The sequence below is a fragment of the Suricata suricatta genome, chromosome 13 (genome assembly GCF_006229205.1).
Source record: "Suricata suricatta isolate VVHF042 chromosome 13, meerkat_22Aug2017_6uvM2_HiC, whole genome shotgun sequence".
NCBI lineage: Eukaryota > Metazoa > Chordata > Mammalia > Carnivora > Herpestidae > Suricata > Suricata suricatta.
In genome coordinates this window covers 20,119,639-20,133,691 of record NC_043712.1, presented here as the reverse complement: position 1 = coordinate 20,133,691, position 14,053 = coordinate 20,119,639, and the positions used below count along the sequence as shown (strand labels likewise).

Sequence of the window (14,053 nt, the reverse complement as noted above, 5' to 3'; positions counted from 1 at the left end):
AAATTAAGCTAGAAATAAGGAATGGCCAGATTACGGTGGGCCTTACAAGATGAGGAGTTTGAACTTTACCTCAAGTAAAGTCACTGGAGAGTTTTAAGCAGGGAAGTGACATGGTGGGACTTTGAGTTTTCAGAAGTGACCCTGGCTGCTGTGACCTTGAATGCACTGCAGTCAAGAGAGGGAACACTTGTGAAAGCCTTGCACACGTGTGTATGTGTATAGGCGTGTGTATTTCTGTAATCCAGATTTCTACAGGAGGAATCTCTTGGTCCAGAGGCAAACACATTTTAATTTTTTTAATGTTTTATTTATTTTTGATATAGAGAGAGACAGAGCATGAGACAGGGAGGGGCAGAGAGAGAAGGAGACACAGAACAGGAAGCAGGCTCAGGCTCTGAGCTAGCTGTCAGCACAGAGCCCGACGCGGGGCTCGAACCCACGAACATGAGATCTGACCTGAGCTGAAGCCGGAGGCTTAACCGACTGAGCCACCCACATTTTACTTTTAGATAAGTATCCAAATTGCTTACATATCACCCCACGAAGGGCCTTTGATGACTGTACCATCTAGGTTTGCTGACCTGCAATCTTTACTTTGTGGCATCCTATTTACTTTCGTCTTAGCAGCGATGATGATATAGAAGATCTTGTGTCTGTTTTGTCATCTGTTTTTCTCATGAAGACTGGACTTTGTCTTAATCCCCATTTTACTTAGCGTTTAGGACAGTGCCTGGCATAGTAAACAGACAGGAAGTAAAGATTTATTGAATAGATAATTGCCCTCCAAAAACCCTGCACAGATTTATCTTTTCCACAACAATATATTAAAGTCTTGTTTCCAAATTCCTCAACCAGAAAAGAATGTTACTACCCTTTTTGTTAGGGGGAAGGAGCAAACCTAAATGATATTTGATACTTTTGTTGTTTATTTACATTTTAAAATGAAAACTACAGTGACCTATCTCTATACACTAACGAGAATGGCAAGAACAAAATCAAAACCAAACACCTGCCGACAACAAACACTGGAAGAATTTCCATACATTGTTGGTAGAATGTAAATGATACAATGGGGGCGCCTGGGTGGCTCAGTCAGTTAAGGTACAACTTTGGCTCAGGTCATGATCTCGTGGTTCGTGGGTTTGAGCCCCATGTCAGGCTTTCTGCCGCCAGTGTGGAGCCCACTTAGATCTTCTGTCCAACCCCCGCCCCCGCGCCCCTCCCCCATGCCCTCTCTCAAAAATAAACATTTAAAACAATTTTTAAGTTAAAAAAAATAAAATGGTACAATGGATAGATATGACAGTGAATGGAAGAATCCAAAACAAGGAACTTCACACTTAAATAAGAACACTGGAGAAAAAGAATCTAAGAGTTACAAAACGAAAATGTCATTTGACAGAACACAGCACAGCACCCTTACTTGATAAAAACCCTCAAGAAAGTAGGGACGGAAGGAACATACCTCAAGATCATAAAGTCATATACAAAAGACCCACCGCTAATATCATCCTCAACAGGGAAAAACTGAGAGCTTCCCCCTAAGATCAGGAACACGACAGGATGCTCACTCTTGCCGCTGTCGTTCAACATAGTACTGGAAGTCCTAGGCTCAGCAATCAGACAACAAAAAGAAATAAAAGGCATCCAAACAGGCAAAGAGGAAGTCAAACTGTCACTCTTCGCAGATGACATGATACTCCCTGTGGAAAACCCGAAAGACTCCACCAAACAACTGCTAAAGCTGATCCAGGAATTCAGCAAAGTCGTAGGATATACATCAATGTACAGAAATCAGTTGCATTTGTATACATCAATAATGAAGCAGCAGAAAGAGAAATCAAGGAATCAATCCCATTTATAATTACACCAAAAAACCATAAAATATCTAGGAATGTCACAAAGAGGCAAAAAAAATCTATACATTGAAAACTATAGAAAGCTAATGAAAGAAATGGGAAAACATTCCACGCTCATGGACTGGAAGAACAAATATCATTAAAATGTTGATACTACCCAAAGGAATCTACATATTCAATGCAATCCCTATCAAAGTAACACCAGCATTCTTCACAGAGCTGCACAAACAATTCTAAAATCTGTATGGAACCAGAAAAACCCTGAAGAGCCAAAGCAATGTTGAAAAAGAAAACCAACGCTGGAGGCATCACAATGAGGACTTAGCTGTACGACAAAGCTGTAGCTGTCAAGACAGTATGGCACTGGCACAAAAACAGACACACAGTTCAATGGAACAGAATGAGAGAACCCGGAAATAACCCACAAACATACGGCCAACTAGTCTTTGACAAAGCAGAAAAGAATATCCAATGGAAAAAAGTCTCTTCAGCAAATGGTGTTGGGAAAAATGGATAGCAGCATGCAGAAGAATGAAACTACATCACTTTCTTACACCATTCACAAAAATAAACTCAAAATGGATGAAAGACTCCCACAAAGGAAACCATCAAAATCCTAGAGGAGAAAACAGGCAACACCCTCTTTACCTTGGCCACAGCACATCACATCTCCAAAGGCAAGGGAAATAAAAGCAAAAATGAACTACTGGAACCTTATCAAGATAAAAAGCTTCTACACGGCAAAAGAAACAATCAGCAAAACTAAAAGGCAACTGAGAGTGGGAGAAGATATTTGCAAATGAATAAAGGGTTAGTATTTAAAATCTCTAAAGAACTTTTTTTTAATTAAAAAATTAATTTATTTTTGAGAGACAGAGATAGTATGAGCAGGGGAGGGTCAGAGAGAGAGGGAGATACAGAATCTGAAGCAGACTCCAGGCTCTAAGCTAGCTGTCAGCACAGAGCCCGACACGGGGCTCGAACCCACGAACCATGAGATCACGTCCTGAGCCAAAGCTGGACGCTTAACTGACTGAGCCACCCAGGGGCCCCTATAAAAGAACTTTTCAAACTCAACACCCAAAAAACAATTCAGTGAAGAAATGGACAAAAGACATGAATAGACATTTTTCAAAGAAGACATCCAGATGGCTAACAGACACATGAAAAGATGCTCAACATCACTCATCATCAGGGAAATAGACATCAAACCACATTGAGCTACTACCTCACACCTGTCAGAGTGGCTAACATTAACAACTCAGGCAACAACAGATATTGGTGAGGACAGAGAGAAAGAGGAACATTTTTGCACTGCTGGTGGGAATGTAAACTGGGGCAGCCACTCTGGAGGTTCCTCAAAAAATTAAAAATAGAACTACCCTACACCCCAGCAATTGCACTACTAGATATTTATCCAAAGGATACAAAACGCTGTTTTGAAGGGGAACATGCATCCCAATGTCTAAAGCAGCCCTATCAACAATAGCCAAATTATGGAAACAGCCCAAATGTCCATCAGCAGATGAATGGATAAAGAAGATGTGGTATATATATAAAATGAAATATTATTCGGCCATCAAAAAGAATGAAGTCTTGCCATTTGCAACAACATGGATAGAACTAGAATGTATTATGCTAAGTGAAATAAGTCAGTCACAGAAAGCCAAAGATGAGATTTCATTCATATGTGGTATTTAAGAAACAAAACAGTAGAACACTGGGGAAGGGAAGTAAAAATAAGATAAATACAGAAAGGGAGACAAGCCATAAGAGACTCTTAAATACAGAGAACTGACTGAGGGTTGCTGGAGGGGAGGTGGGTGGGGGAGATGGGCTAAATGGGCGATGGGAATTAAAGAGGGCATTTGTTCGGATGGGCACTGGGTGTCATATGCAAGTGATAAGTCACTAAATTCTATTCCTAAAGTCACTATCACACTACCATGGATAAACTAATTTGGATTTAAATTTTTTAAAAGGGGGGGAGGAAAAAAATGTCACATGCAAAATCAGATGGCATTAAAAAATTTTTTTTAATGTTTATTTATTTTTGAGAGAGAGAGACAGAGAAGGAGCAGGGGAGGGGAAGACAGACAGGAAGACACAGAATCCGAAACAGTCTACAGGTTCTGAGTGTCAGCATAGAGCCCAATGCAGGACTCGAACCGACAAACTGTGAGATCATGACCCAAGCCAAAGCCAGGCACTCAACCGACTGAGCCACCCAGGTGCTCCAATCAGATGGCATTCTTTTTTTTTCTTTTCTTTACACTTATTTATTTTTGAGAGACAGAGAGAGACAGAGTGTGAACAGGAGAGGGGTAGAGAGAGAAAGAGACAGAATCCGAAGCAGGCTCCATCCAGGCTCTGAGCTAGCAGTCAGTACAGAGCCGACGTGGGGCTTGAACCCACAAGCCATGAGATCATAACCTGAGCCAAAGTCGGATGCTCAACCGACTGAGCCACCCAGGTGCCCCCAGATGGCATTCTTAAAAAGAAACATTAGTAGCTAAAATATGATGGGAGGGGCACCTACCGACAGCTAGCTCAGAGCCTGGGGCCTGTCTTCAGATTCTGTGTCTCCTCGTCTCTGTGACCCTCCCCTGCTCATGCAGTCTCTTTCTGTCTCTCAAAAATAAATAAAAAACATTTAAAAAAATTTTTTAAAAAGATGGGAAAATAACTTCAAACGTCTGAAAGCCACTTTTAACCTAAAGTTTACAAAATCCAGCCAATCAAATGTAGGAACAGGATAAACACTGTTTCACATAGGAAAAGTTGAACATTTTCATTTCCACGAATCCTTTATCAGGAAGTTTCTGGTAGAAGACAGTCACAAAATGAGGAAGGAAGCAAAGAATAAGAAAGGTGTGGCAATGCGATGGTACACAAGAGAGAAGCAGAGGGAGTTCGTGGAATAATGGGAAAGGGAGTTTGAAGATAAGAGCGACAAAGTTAGCACAAGAGCAAGTACCTGACTGGAGGGGAGGAGCACCAGGAACGTGTCTTCAAGTGTAAAAGTGAGGAGGAGGAGAAGTTAAAAACACAAAGACGAGGAAGAAAAGAAATAACTAAAAGGCGGGGTGGCTGGATGACTCAGTCATTTGAGTGACTGACTCTTGATTTCGGCTCAGGTCATGATCTCACGGTTCATGAGTTCGAGCCCCACAATGGGCTCTGCCACTCTCTCCGTCCTTCTTCTGCTTGTGCTCTCTCTCTCTCTCTCTCTCAAAATAAATAAACTTAAAAAAAATTTTAAAGAAAGCAAAGGCAACCTACACGTCTGCCAGGTATTTAATGAATTAGGGAGACATACATGAAGAAAACAAAACTACAAAGCAGTATATGACTCTAAGGAAAATGGGAGTTTTGTGAAGAAAAGATGGGCAATAACATCACACTACAAAGTTCCGGTACACAGCGTGTGAAAAAGGACCAAACAACGTAAAGACTTCAGCGCAGCCACCATTCTGGAGTGTGCTCACCCAGCCTGATGTTCATGGTCTCCACACGTGGAAGAGAACTTATTGCAAGTAGCCCTGGACACGCCGGAGGCTCACCCTCCTGTCAGTGGGCACACAGCCCCAGCCCTGCAGTGTAGCTGGCTCTGGGGGCAGTTGGCCCTCCCCTTGGGGCAGCCCTGAACCAGGCCGTCATCATGCCGCATGCTCTGCTCACCAGGTAGGCAGCAGGGATCAATCTGTGATCAAGTGTATCGGGCTGTGCACGTGCCCGTGCTCTGAGCAGCGCTTGTTTCACGGGAGTGCAACCCACTGGGACAACGGAACATATGCACAGACAGAGGGCACACACAGGAAGTGTCTGCCATTCCCTGCCATTCACTTGCACATGATGTTCCCCATGTCCCATGAACAGAGAATTGCCGTGGGCCCACGGAGTGCAGGAATTCAGGGGAGACTTAAGAAAGTGTACGTGTGTTGTATCTACAACTGAATGAGTGCAGGTGGTGACAGCCACGGTAGGCGGAGCTTTGTATGAACGAGAAACTAGCTTCCATCTAGGTAAGAAGGCAATGGCATTGTAAGAAATACAAATGACGTCAAGGAACCATATCTTAGCTTTTTCACTAGAGTTACATACTTGCATTTACAGACGCTGAAAATTATGACATAGACCGAAGGGAAAAGGTAGTGGAACACACAGTTCCCTTTCCTCTTGGTCCTTACTCATCAGAAAGCTGGAAGGAGAATGTGCACATGTCAAGAAATGAAATAGTGAGTTTGTCTTGTGCAACATTTCCCTACTGTCCTGGGAGAATGCAGTGCACGTGTGTATGTGATTTACAAAACCCTACCTGCTTAACTCTGGTGAGTCTACATCTGAGTTGAATGTTGTTTGTTGCATTTAAAGCTGACATTGCTAATAGATGAAAAGGAAAATTTATGCTAATATTTTAAATTTTGCTTTAGTTAGAATGGTATTAAATAGAAAATTTAAAAACACCAAAAAAATACAAAAAGGAAAAAACCTCTTATACTTTTGTACCTTTCAGGGCACATTTTTCCTGCTTTTTGAACAAGGATTTCTGAATTTTCATTTTGCACCGGGCTCCACAAACCAGGTAACCAGCTCTGCTTCTAAGGTCTAGTCGGCTTGATATTTTTGATTAGTGTCTTTTCTTCTCCCTCTCTACTTTGCCTTGGTTATATTAACTGGTGGTTGCCTAACTGGTTTTTTCTTTCATTTTTTCCCGAAGAATGGGAATTCTGGTTTATATGTTAGTCCTATTGCCTTTCTATTTTACACATCACTAATATCTACTTTTATTTTTATTGCTTCTTCCTTTGTTTTACTTTGATGTTTTTATGGGCTCTTTTAGATGGGAATTTACTTAATTTCATTATTTTCTCCCTTTCTAACTGACATGCCCCACAGTCTGAATTCTGACTCCCTCATCCACTGCCTGCCATCAGAAATATCACTGGCACTGGGTTCCATGTTAAAATGAGAGGCAAAATCTCCTTTATTCAGCGGGCTAATCAACTGCAGAAAAAGCACAGCCCCAGGGGGCTGCGGTTGCGGCTTCTGGCCACTAGGCGGAGACAAAGCACGCGAGAGTAAGACCACTGTGGGCTTCCAGGGGGACCCAATTAGTTGTTCGCCAGACTCCGAGAACAAGGTCAGCCTCCCACCCTCTCTCTTCTGTCCCTCTCCCCACAGGGCTCTCGCCAACCCCTGGAAGCGGGCCAAAGAGGCCAATCAAGAAAGCTCTGCGGGCACCGCAAAGAAAATGGGCATCCTGGAAAGAACACAAAGGGGCGAAGCTCCCAACCTAGGGGAGAGGAAAGGATTATCCTGACTGCCAAGCAGGACAGCAGGAGGTCACGGCAAAGGGCCTGGGCCTGCACTTGGTTTTGGAGAGTGCTGTGTGCGTGTGGGTTCACCTACGGGGTCCTCCATCTCTTTTCAGGAGTGTGAGGCACCTCTGAGGCAGAACTGCAGGAAGTTGGGACTGGTTTCAAGGCCCAACTAGCTGAGATGAAGTCAACCAGGGATTGGCACAGGCGCCCACAGGGGCAAGGAACAGGCAGCCAGAGCCGGATCCAAAGAAGACATCGCAAGAAAATTAGACTGTCCAAGTCAGTTAAATGACAATAAAGATAGGTCGTATCAAACTCTGTGGGATGCAGCTAATGCAGCGTTTAGAAGAAAATTTATAGGGGCACCTGGGTGGCTCAGGCCATTAAGCCTCAGACTCACGAATTCGGCTCTGACAGTGGGAAACCTGCTTGGGATTCTCTCTCCCCCACCCCTCTCTCTCTCTGCCCTTCCCCATTCACTCTCACTCTCTCAAAATAAATGCGGGGAACCCACTGCTCCCCTTGTTTGGCCCCCGTGTGCCCCTGAGTGTCAGGGGGCTGGCCCTGGCACATCCTCTCTGGAGGCAGGGATGGGTGGGTGCATGGCCTGCTGGAGGGTTAGAGAGGCGTGGTGCCTGGGTGTACTGGGGAAGTCCAGTCAAAGCCCCAGTCCCACAGGGTGGTGGCTTCTACCAATATGGATCTTTTTGACCCAGGCTGCTTTCACTTTGAGAGAAGGACTAAGATTGAAGAAACATCCGAAGCAACTCCTGAGCCCTCCTAGCCTGGCCCTTCACCAATTTCTCTTACTGCTGTTAAAAACTGATTTTAAAAGACACTTTAGATGAGATGCACACGCTTTAACACTTCATCGTGGCCAGTATCCTTCTGGAGAACTGCAAGATAGGACAAAATGCCTTTACAGAATAAAGAACAAGAGACAAAAATAGCTGACTGGCGGGGGCCACTAGACAACCTTGTTTGGGGTAAGAAGGCCCAGAATTGGGCTGGCGTTGGGGACTGGCTGACTGAACATACTGCATTTCTGGTCAAGGGGAGCATTTACAAGGACACAAACGATATCTAAGCGCTGGCTGGCTGAGGAGCATCCAGGAGCGGCCCCGTCTTGGTCGAGGGTTATTTCGGCAGTGCTGAAGGGGGGGTTATCAGGGCACACACCTCTGATTCAGACACAACTGACAAAAACAGAAGACCCTAGTGTTCCAGGAACGCTAGGAAATGAAAGAAAAGCAAGTATATCATATTTGAAGAGAAGAATCCAATATATTGGCTTATCTTCTGCTGGTGAGGAGGTCTCCCCCAAGTTGCGCCAATACAGTTCAAGGGACACAATTAACAAGGACACCAGGGCAAGTAGAAATATTTCAGAATTGGAAATTCAACCTCTTTAAGGAAATGGGCAAATTCCTCTAAAAATACAACTTAGCAAACCTTTCACAGTATTAAACAGAAAACCTACATTTCAATGATCTAGTCAGGTGCTGGGTAACCATGGATGAGTTGGATAACCTTAGCACCTTTACTTCTTATACTGTTTAATTTAGCAACCAAAACCTATTCATTCTCCTTCCTGTAAATCTCATCTTAAAGGTGTAACCTTTAAAAAGGGAGCTTCACTGCTATAATGGTTACATTTAATCTTATTTGTTCCTATGTTTGAGGTTTATTCTTCTACAGTTTCTCCCCCAAAAGCAATGTTCTTTGCTTTTTCCATTTTTTGTACTATTTGAAGAGAGTCATACCACAATTCTGTCAGTGGTAATAATGAAACTTTTTCAAAACTCTTCTTAAATTTGTATTTATCCAATAGTGGTTGTGGAATGATCTGAAGAAAACTTCAGATCCTGCCCAGCTCCTGTCTCATGGAAAACTACCACAAAATGGCATTCATCTATTCCCTTCTAGAACTTAATTTTGTGTGTTAAGAGGTAATTGTTTTTCCAAGTTATTAAATAGCATATCATTCCAATATCATATAATGCCCAGTCCATTCTTTGTTTACTGTTTTGGGATGCTGTTATCATAAACTAAATTCTCATAGACATATATTTTTCTGTTTTCTATTCTCCAGATCCAATAGTTTCATCTATGGCGTACCAACTATTTCGTCTCCTACAGGCGACTGTTTGAATTGTTTGGAAGACAAGCCCCATATGTCATTCCTAATTTTTAACATTCTTTTAGTTCTGAATGACAGGGATGCTGAGACAATTAAATGTGGGAAATAGTCTTTTCAACAAAGGTGCTGGGACAACTGGATATCCACATGCAGAAGAATGATTTGAGACCCCTACCTCACACCATATACAAAACAGTTGAATCAAAATGATGATAGACCTAACAGTAAGCACTAAAACTACAAACTCTTAGAATATATAAATCTTCAACTTTGGGTTATACCAAAGGGACAAACAATAAAAGAAAAAATAAGTAAGCTGGACTGTATCAAAATTAAGACCTTTTCTGCTTCAAAGAACATCATCAAAGAAAACCCATAAAATGGGAAAGATATTTGCAAATTATATTAGAAGGGTTTTAGTATCCAGAATATATAAAAAACTCTTACAACTCAACAATAAAAAGACAAATATTCTGGGGTGCCTGGGTGGCTCAGTTGGTTAAGTGTCCGACTTCGTTAGGTCATGATCTCACGGTTTGAGTTTGGACCTCAAATCATGCTCTGCACTCACAGCTCAGAGCCCAGAGCCTGCTTCAGATTCTGTGTCTCCCTCTCTCTCTGCCCCTCCTCTGCTCATTCTCTCTCTCAACTGTAAATAAAAACATTAAAATTTTTTAAATAAAAAAAGACAAATAATTTTAAAAAGGGCAAAGGATCTGAACAGAAATTTCTCCAAAGAAAACACACATATATGTATATTTATAAAAATATTTATGCAAACATACCTATTGTATGTATGCATAAATATTTTTGAAAATATGCATATATCTTTTACAGAGAAAATAAGTGTTGACGAGGATGTGGAAAAATAAGAACCCTCACATGTTGCTGGTGGGCTTATAAAATGGTGCAGCTACTTTAGAAAATAATCTGGCACTTCCTCAAACAGGCAAGCATAAGTTAACTTGTGACTCAACTATTTCTCTCAAGGTACATACCCAAGAGAACTGAAAACATGTCCACACAAAAACTTACACATGAGTGTTTATAGCATTATTTACAATAACCGAAAAGTGGAAACAACTGAAATGCCCATCAACTGATGAATGAACGGTGGTAGAATCACACACTGGAGTTTTATTTAGCCATAAAGAGAAATAAAGTACTGATATTTATTACATGAATCTTAAAAATAGTATGCTAAGTGAAAGAAGCCGGCCACAAAAGGCTACATATTCTGTTATTTTGTTGTTATGAAAAGGCCACAGGAGAAAAATCCACAGAAAGAGAAAGAAGATGAAAGGTCACCTGGGGCTGGAGGGAGAAGGGCAGTGGGGAATTACTGCTAACGGGCATGGGGTTCCTTTTTGAGGTGACGAAAATGTTCTGAAACTAGATAGTGGTGATGGTCCCACAACTCTGAATATACTAAAAACCAATGAATTGTACTTTAAAAGAGTGAACTGTGTGGTGTGAAATTATATCACAATAAAACTGGTTTTAAAAATTCCATTGATTTGATTTAAATTTACAAAGATAAATTGGAAATAAATCGACAACTATTTTTCCAAATATGTTTCTTCTCTTATTACGTTATTCTGTGTTCTTCAGGAAAGATTTATCCTATAAACAACTCTTGGATTATTTCTTATTCCTGGTATTTTTCGATTTGTTGTCACTTTTTTCCATTACATTTTCTATTCTATTTACAACAGCTTTTTACTTATGCATGTTGATAGATTATATATCTCCACCTTACTAATTCTGCCAGTTGGATTTTCTGGTCACCAAACATACTGCAAATGATGTCAGTTCTTTTTCTCTTCCTTTCAAATATTACTAGCTTATTTTTTCTCCTATTATCTGGGACCTTCAAAGCAATGCTAATAGTAGTGACATCAAAAATCATTTTTCAATCCTGCTTCTGTAAGAATGCTTCTAGTTATTTACAATGTTTATATAGTTTCTGATTTAAGTAAGTTTCCTTCTATCCCTGCTTAAAAAAAAAAACAACACCAAAGCCCATAGAATTTTGCCAAATACTTTTATTTCATCTATTAAGTATATTAACTTTATTAATGTACATTTCTACTTTTGAACTAGTCTGGAAGTCTTATGATAAATCTAAGTATTGCTTTTACTAAACTGCTAGATTTGCCTTGCTAATCACTAAATCAAAAAATGTAACTTCCCTTTTATTTATATTCCTATTCTTCTAGATGTTGTTTTTCTTTTTTTCCCCATCATCCTACTTATTAGAGTTGGTCTACTGACTTAATGTGTATGTTTATATTAATGCATTCCTTTTATTTTCTTTGGGTTTGTATCATTCTGTTTCCTTTTTCAAAAAATTGAATACTTAATTTATATTTAAATTTTATTATTTTCTAATAATTGTATTTTTTGTTTGGATTTATTCTTTAACATAAAAATTACTCACAAAATTATTTTTTATTTTCTAAATAGTTCTGTAGTACTATTTTAACTTGTTCATCTACTTTTATCTCACTGTAGTTAAAAAAAACAGGAAGGGCTTGAATATTTCCCTCAGGGGGAATTTGCTGAGATTTTCTTTATAGCCATATACATATTATCCATTAAAAATATTCCATGACTACTCAAAAATAATGCATACCTCTCTGTGGGGGAAAGCATTCTCTTTTATCTCTTTTAACACAAACTTGTTAATTTAAAAAAGTGAAACCCACTATTAAAAGTATTTCTTTAGCGCTGGATGTTATATGGAAACCAACTTGACAATAAACTATAAAAAAAGTATTTCTTTAACAATGAAAAATAAGAATTACTAAAAATATAAAGGATGATATATAAACAACTTTCATCATCCCACTACAACTTTTGTGTGCCTGAAAAGCCTTTTATTATAAGAAACATATGTTTGTAATAAATTCTTTCTAAAAATAAATTTCTAAATATGTTTTTAAAAACAAACCAGTTTGGGATCATTCCATTACAAGTTTTTATCTCAATGAGAACATATTTTTGTCAAGATTAATTGCAAGAACAGTGTTCTTTTTTGTGTGTGTCGTATAAACATAATATTGAGTAAATGAGCATTTTGCCTAAAATTTTTCTTGCATAACAATTTACCACTGAATGCTCAGGTATAAGTGAAGATGTATAGCTGCAGGCTTTCCCATATTCATTACTCTGATAGGATTTCATTTCTAAAATGAGTTCTCTGATGTCAAATTCAAGATATACTAAGACAAAAAACGTCACTAGATTTATTACGTTGGTAAGGTTTCTCCCCTGTGTGTGCTCACTTATGTTTAGTAAGTGCTGAGCTTAAGCTGAAAGATTTTCCACATTCATTACATTGGTAGGGTTTCTCTCCTGTAGGAGTTCTCTGATGTCAAATTAGTGATGTTCTATAGCAAAATACTTTTTGACATAGATTACATCGATAGCGTTTCTTCCCAGAATGAATTTTTAGATATTCAGTAAAGTATGTGCTTCAGCTTAAGGTTTTTCCACACTCCTTACATACATAAGGTTTCTCCCCAGTATGAGTTCTCTGGAGTTCAGTAAGATGTGTGCTCTGATGAAAGGCCTTTCCACATTCATTACATTCATAGGGCTTCTCTCTGGTGTTGAATGAAGGCTGGCGTATTACTGAAGGCTTTTCCACATTCATCACATTTATAGGGTTTTTCTCCTGTGTGAGTTCTTAGATTTCGGATTAGTGATGTGCTATGGCAAAAAACTTTGCGACATTCCTTACATTGGTACGCTTTTGCCCCAGAATGAATTCCCTGATGTTCAATTAGATGTGTGCTCCAGCTGAAGGTTTTCCCACATTCCATACATGCATATGGTTTCAGTCGAGTATGAATTCTGTGATGCTGAGTAAAGGCTGAAATATGGCTAAAAGCCTTCCCACATCCATGACAAGGATAGGGTTTTTCTCCAGTATGAATTCTCTCATGATTTCTAAGAGATGACCTATGACTAAATGTTTTTTCACATTCATTATACTCAGAAGGTTTCTCACCAGTATGGACTCTTTGATGTTGAATAAGTTTAGGACTCTGACTAAAAGCTTTCCCACATTCATTACATTTATAAGGCTTCTCTCCAGTGTGTATTTCTTTGATGTTGGGTAAGATTAGTGGTCCGGCTGAAGGATTTACCACGCAGTTTACATTCATGCTTCTCTCTCATAAAGATTTTCTCAGGTTCCATTAGTACTGAAATAGGGCTTTACATTTCTTAAATTGTTTCCAGAATAAGTAAAGTATGAGATAAAAATGCATCTTTTCTTATATCTAATAAACTATTTTCCATTTAGGAGTTGCCTTTTAAAAAAATCAACTAAAACAGAACTATGCGGTAAGCTCCCACCATTTATGTCATGAATATGTCATCATTATCTTTAGAAACTCTCAGCTGTTTAAAAAGAGTTGAGCTCAGGTTAAATATTTCCTTAAAATTATTATAGTAAACGTCTTCCTCTTATCTTTGTAATTCAGTTTTACTAGTGTTTCTCAAACAGGTTATTAAATTCCAATTGTTCTAATGCCAAGTTTTAGGAACCATCGTTTAGAAAAATGTCTAACACCATGCCATGACACTATGTATTTCAGAAGCTTTCTGCTTTGGAGTTGATGTTCTGACTTTGGATATAGCATCCAGGACTAAGGAGAAGACAATATCTCTTCCTTCTAGAATATAAAGGAAAAAATAAAACTTGCTTATCAGTTACAGAA

General features: G+C 39.5%; 1 protein-coding gene across 1 annotated transcript; it reads right to left on the bottom strand.

Annotated features, from left to right (window-relative positions):
• Positions 1-12,489: 12,489 nt before the first annotated feature.
• ZNF883 (zinc finger protein 883) lies at positions 12,490-13,529 on the bottom strand. The gene is given in 3 exon segments (XM_029919631.1): positions 12,490-12,931; positions 12,933-13,432; positions 13,434-13,529. Coding segments are annotated over 3 exon segments (1,038 nt in total).
• Between the last annotated feature and the right edge of the window lie 524 nt (positions 13,530-14,053).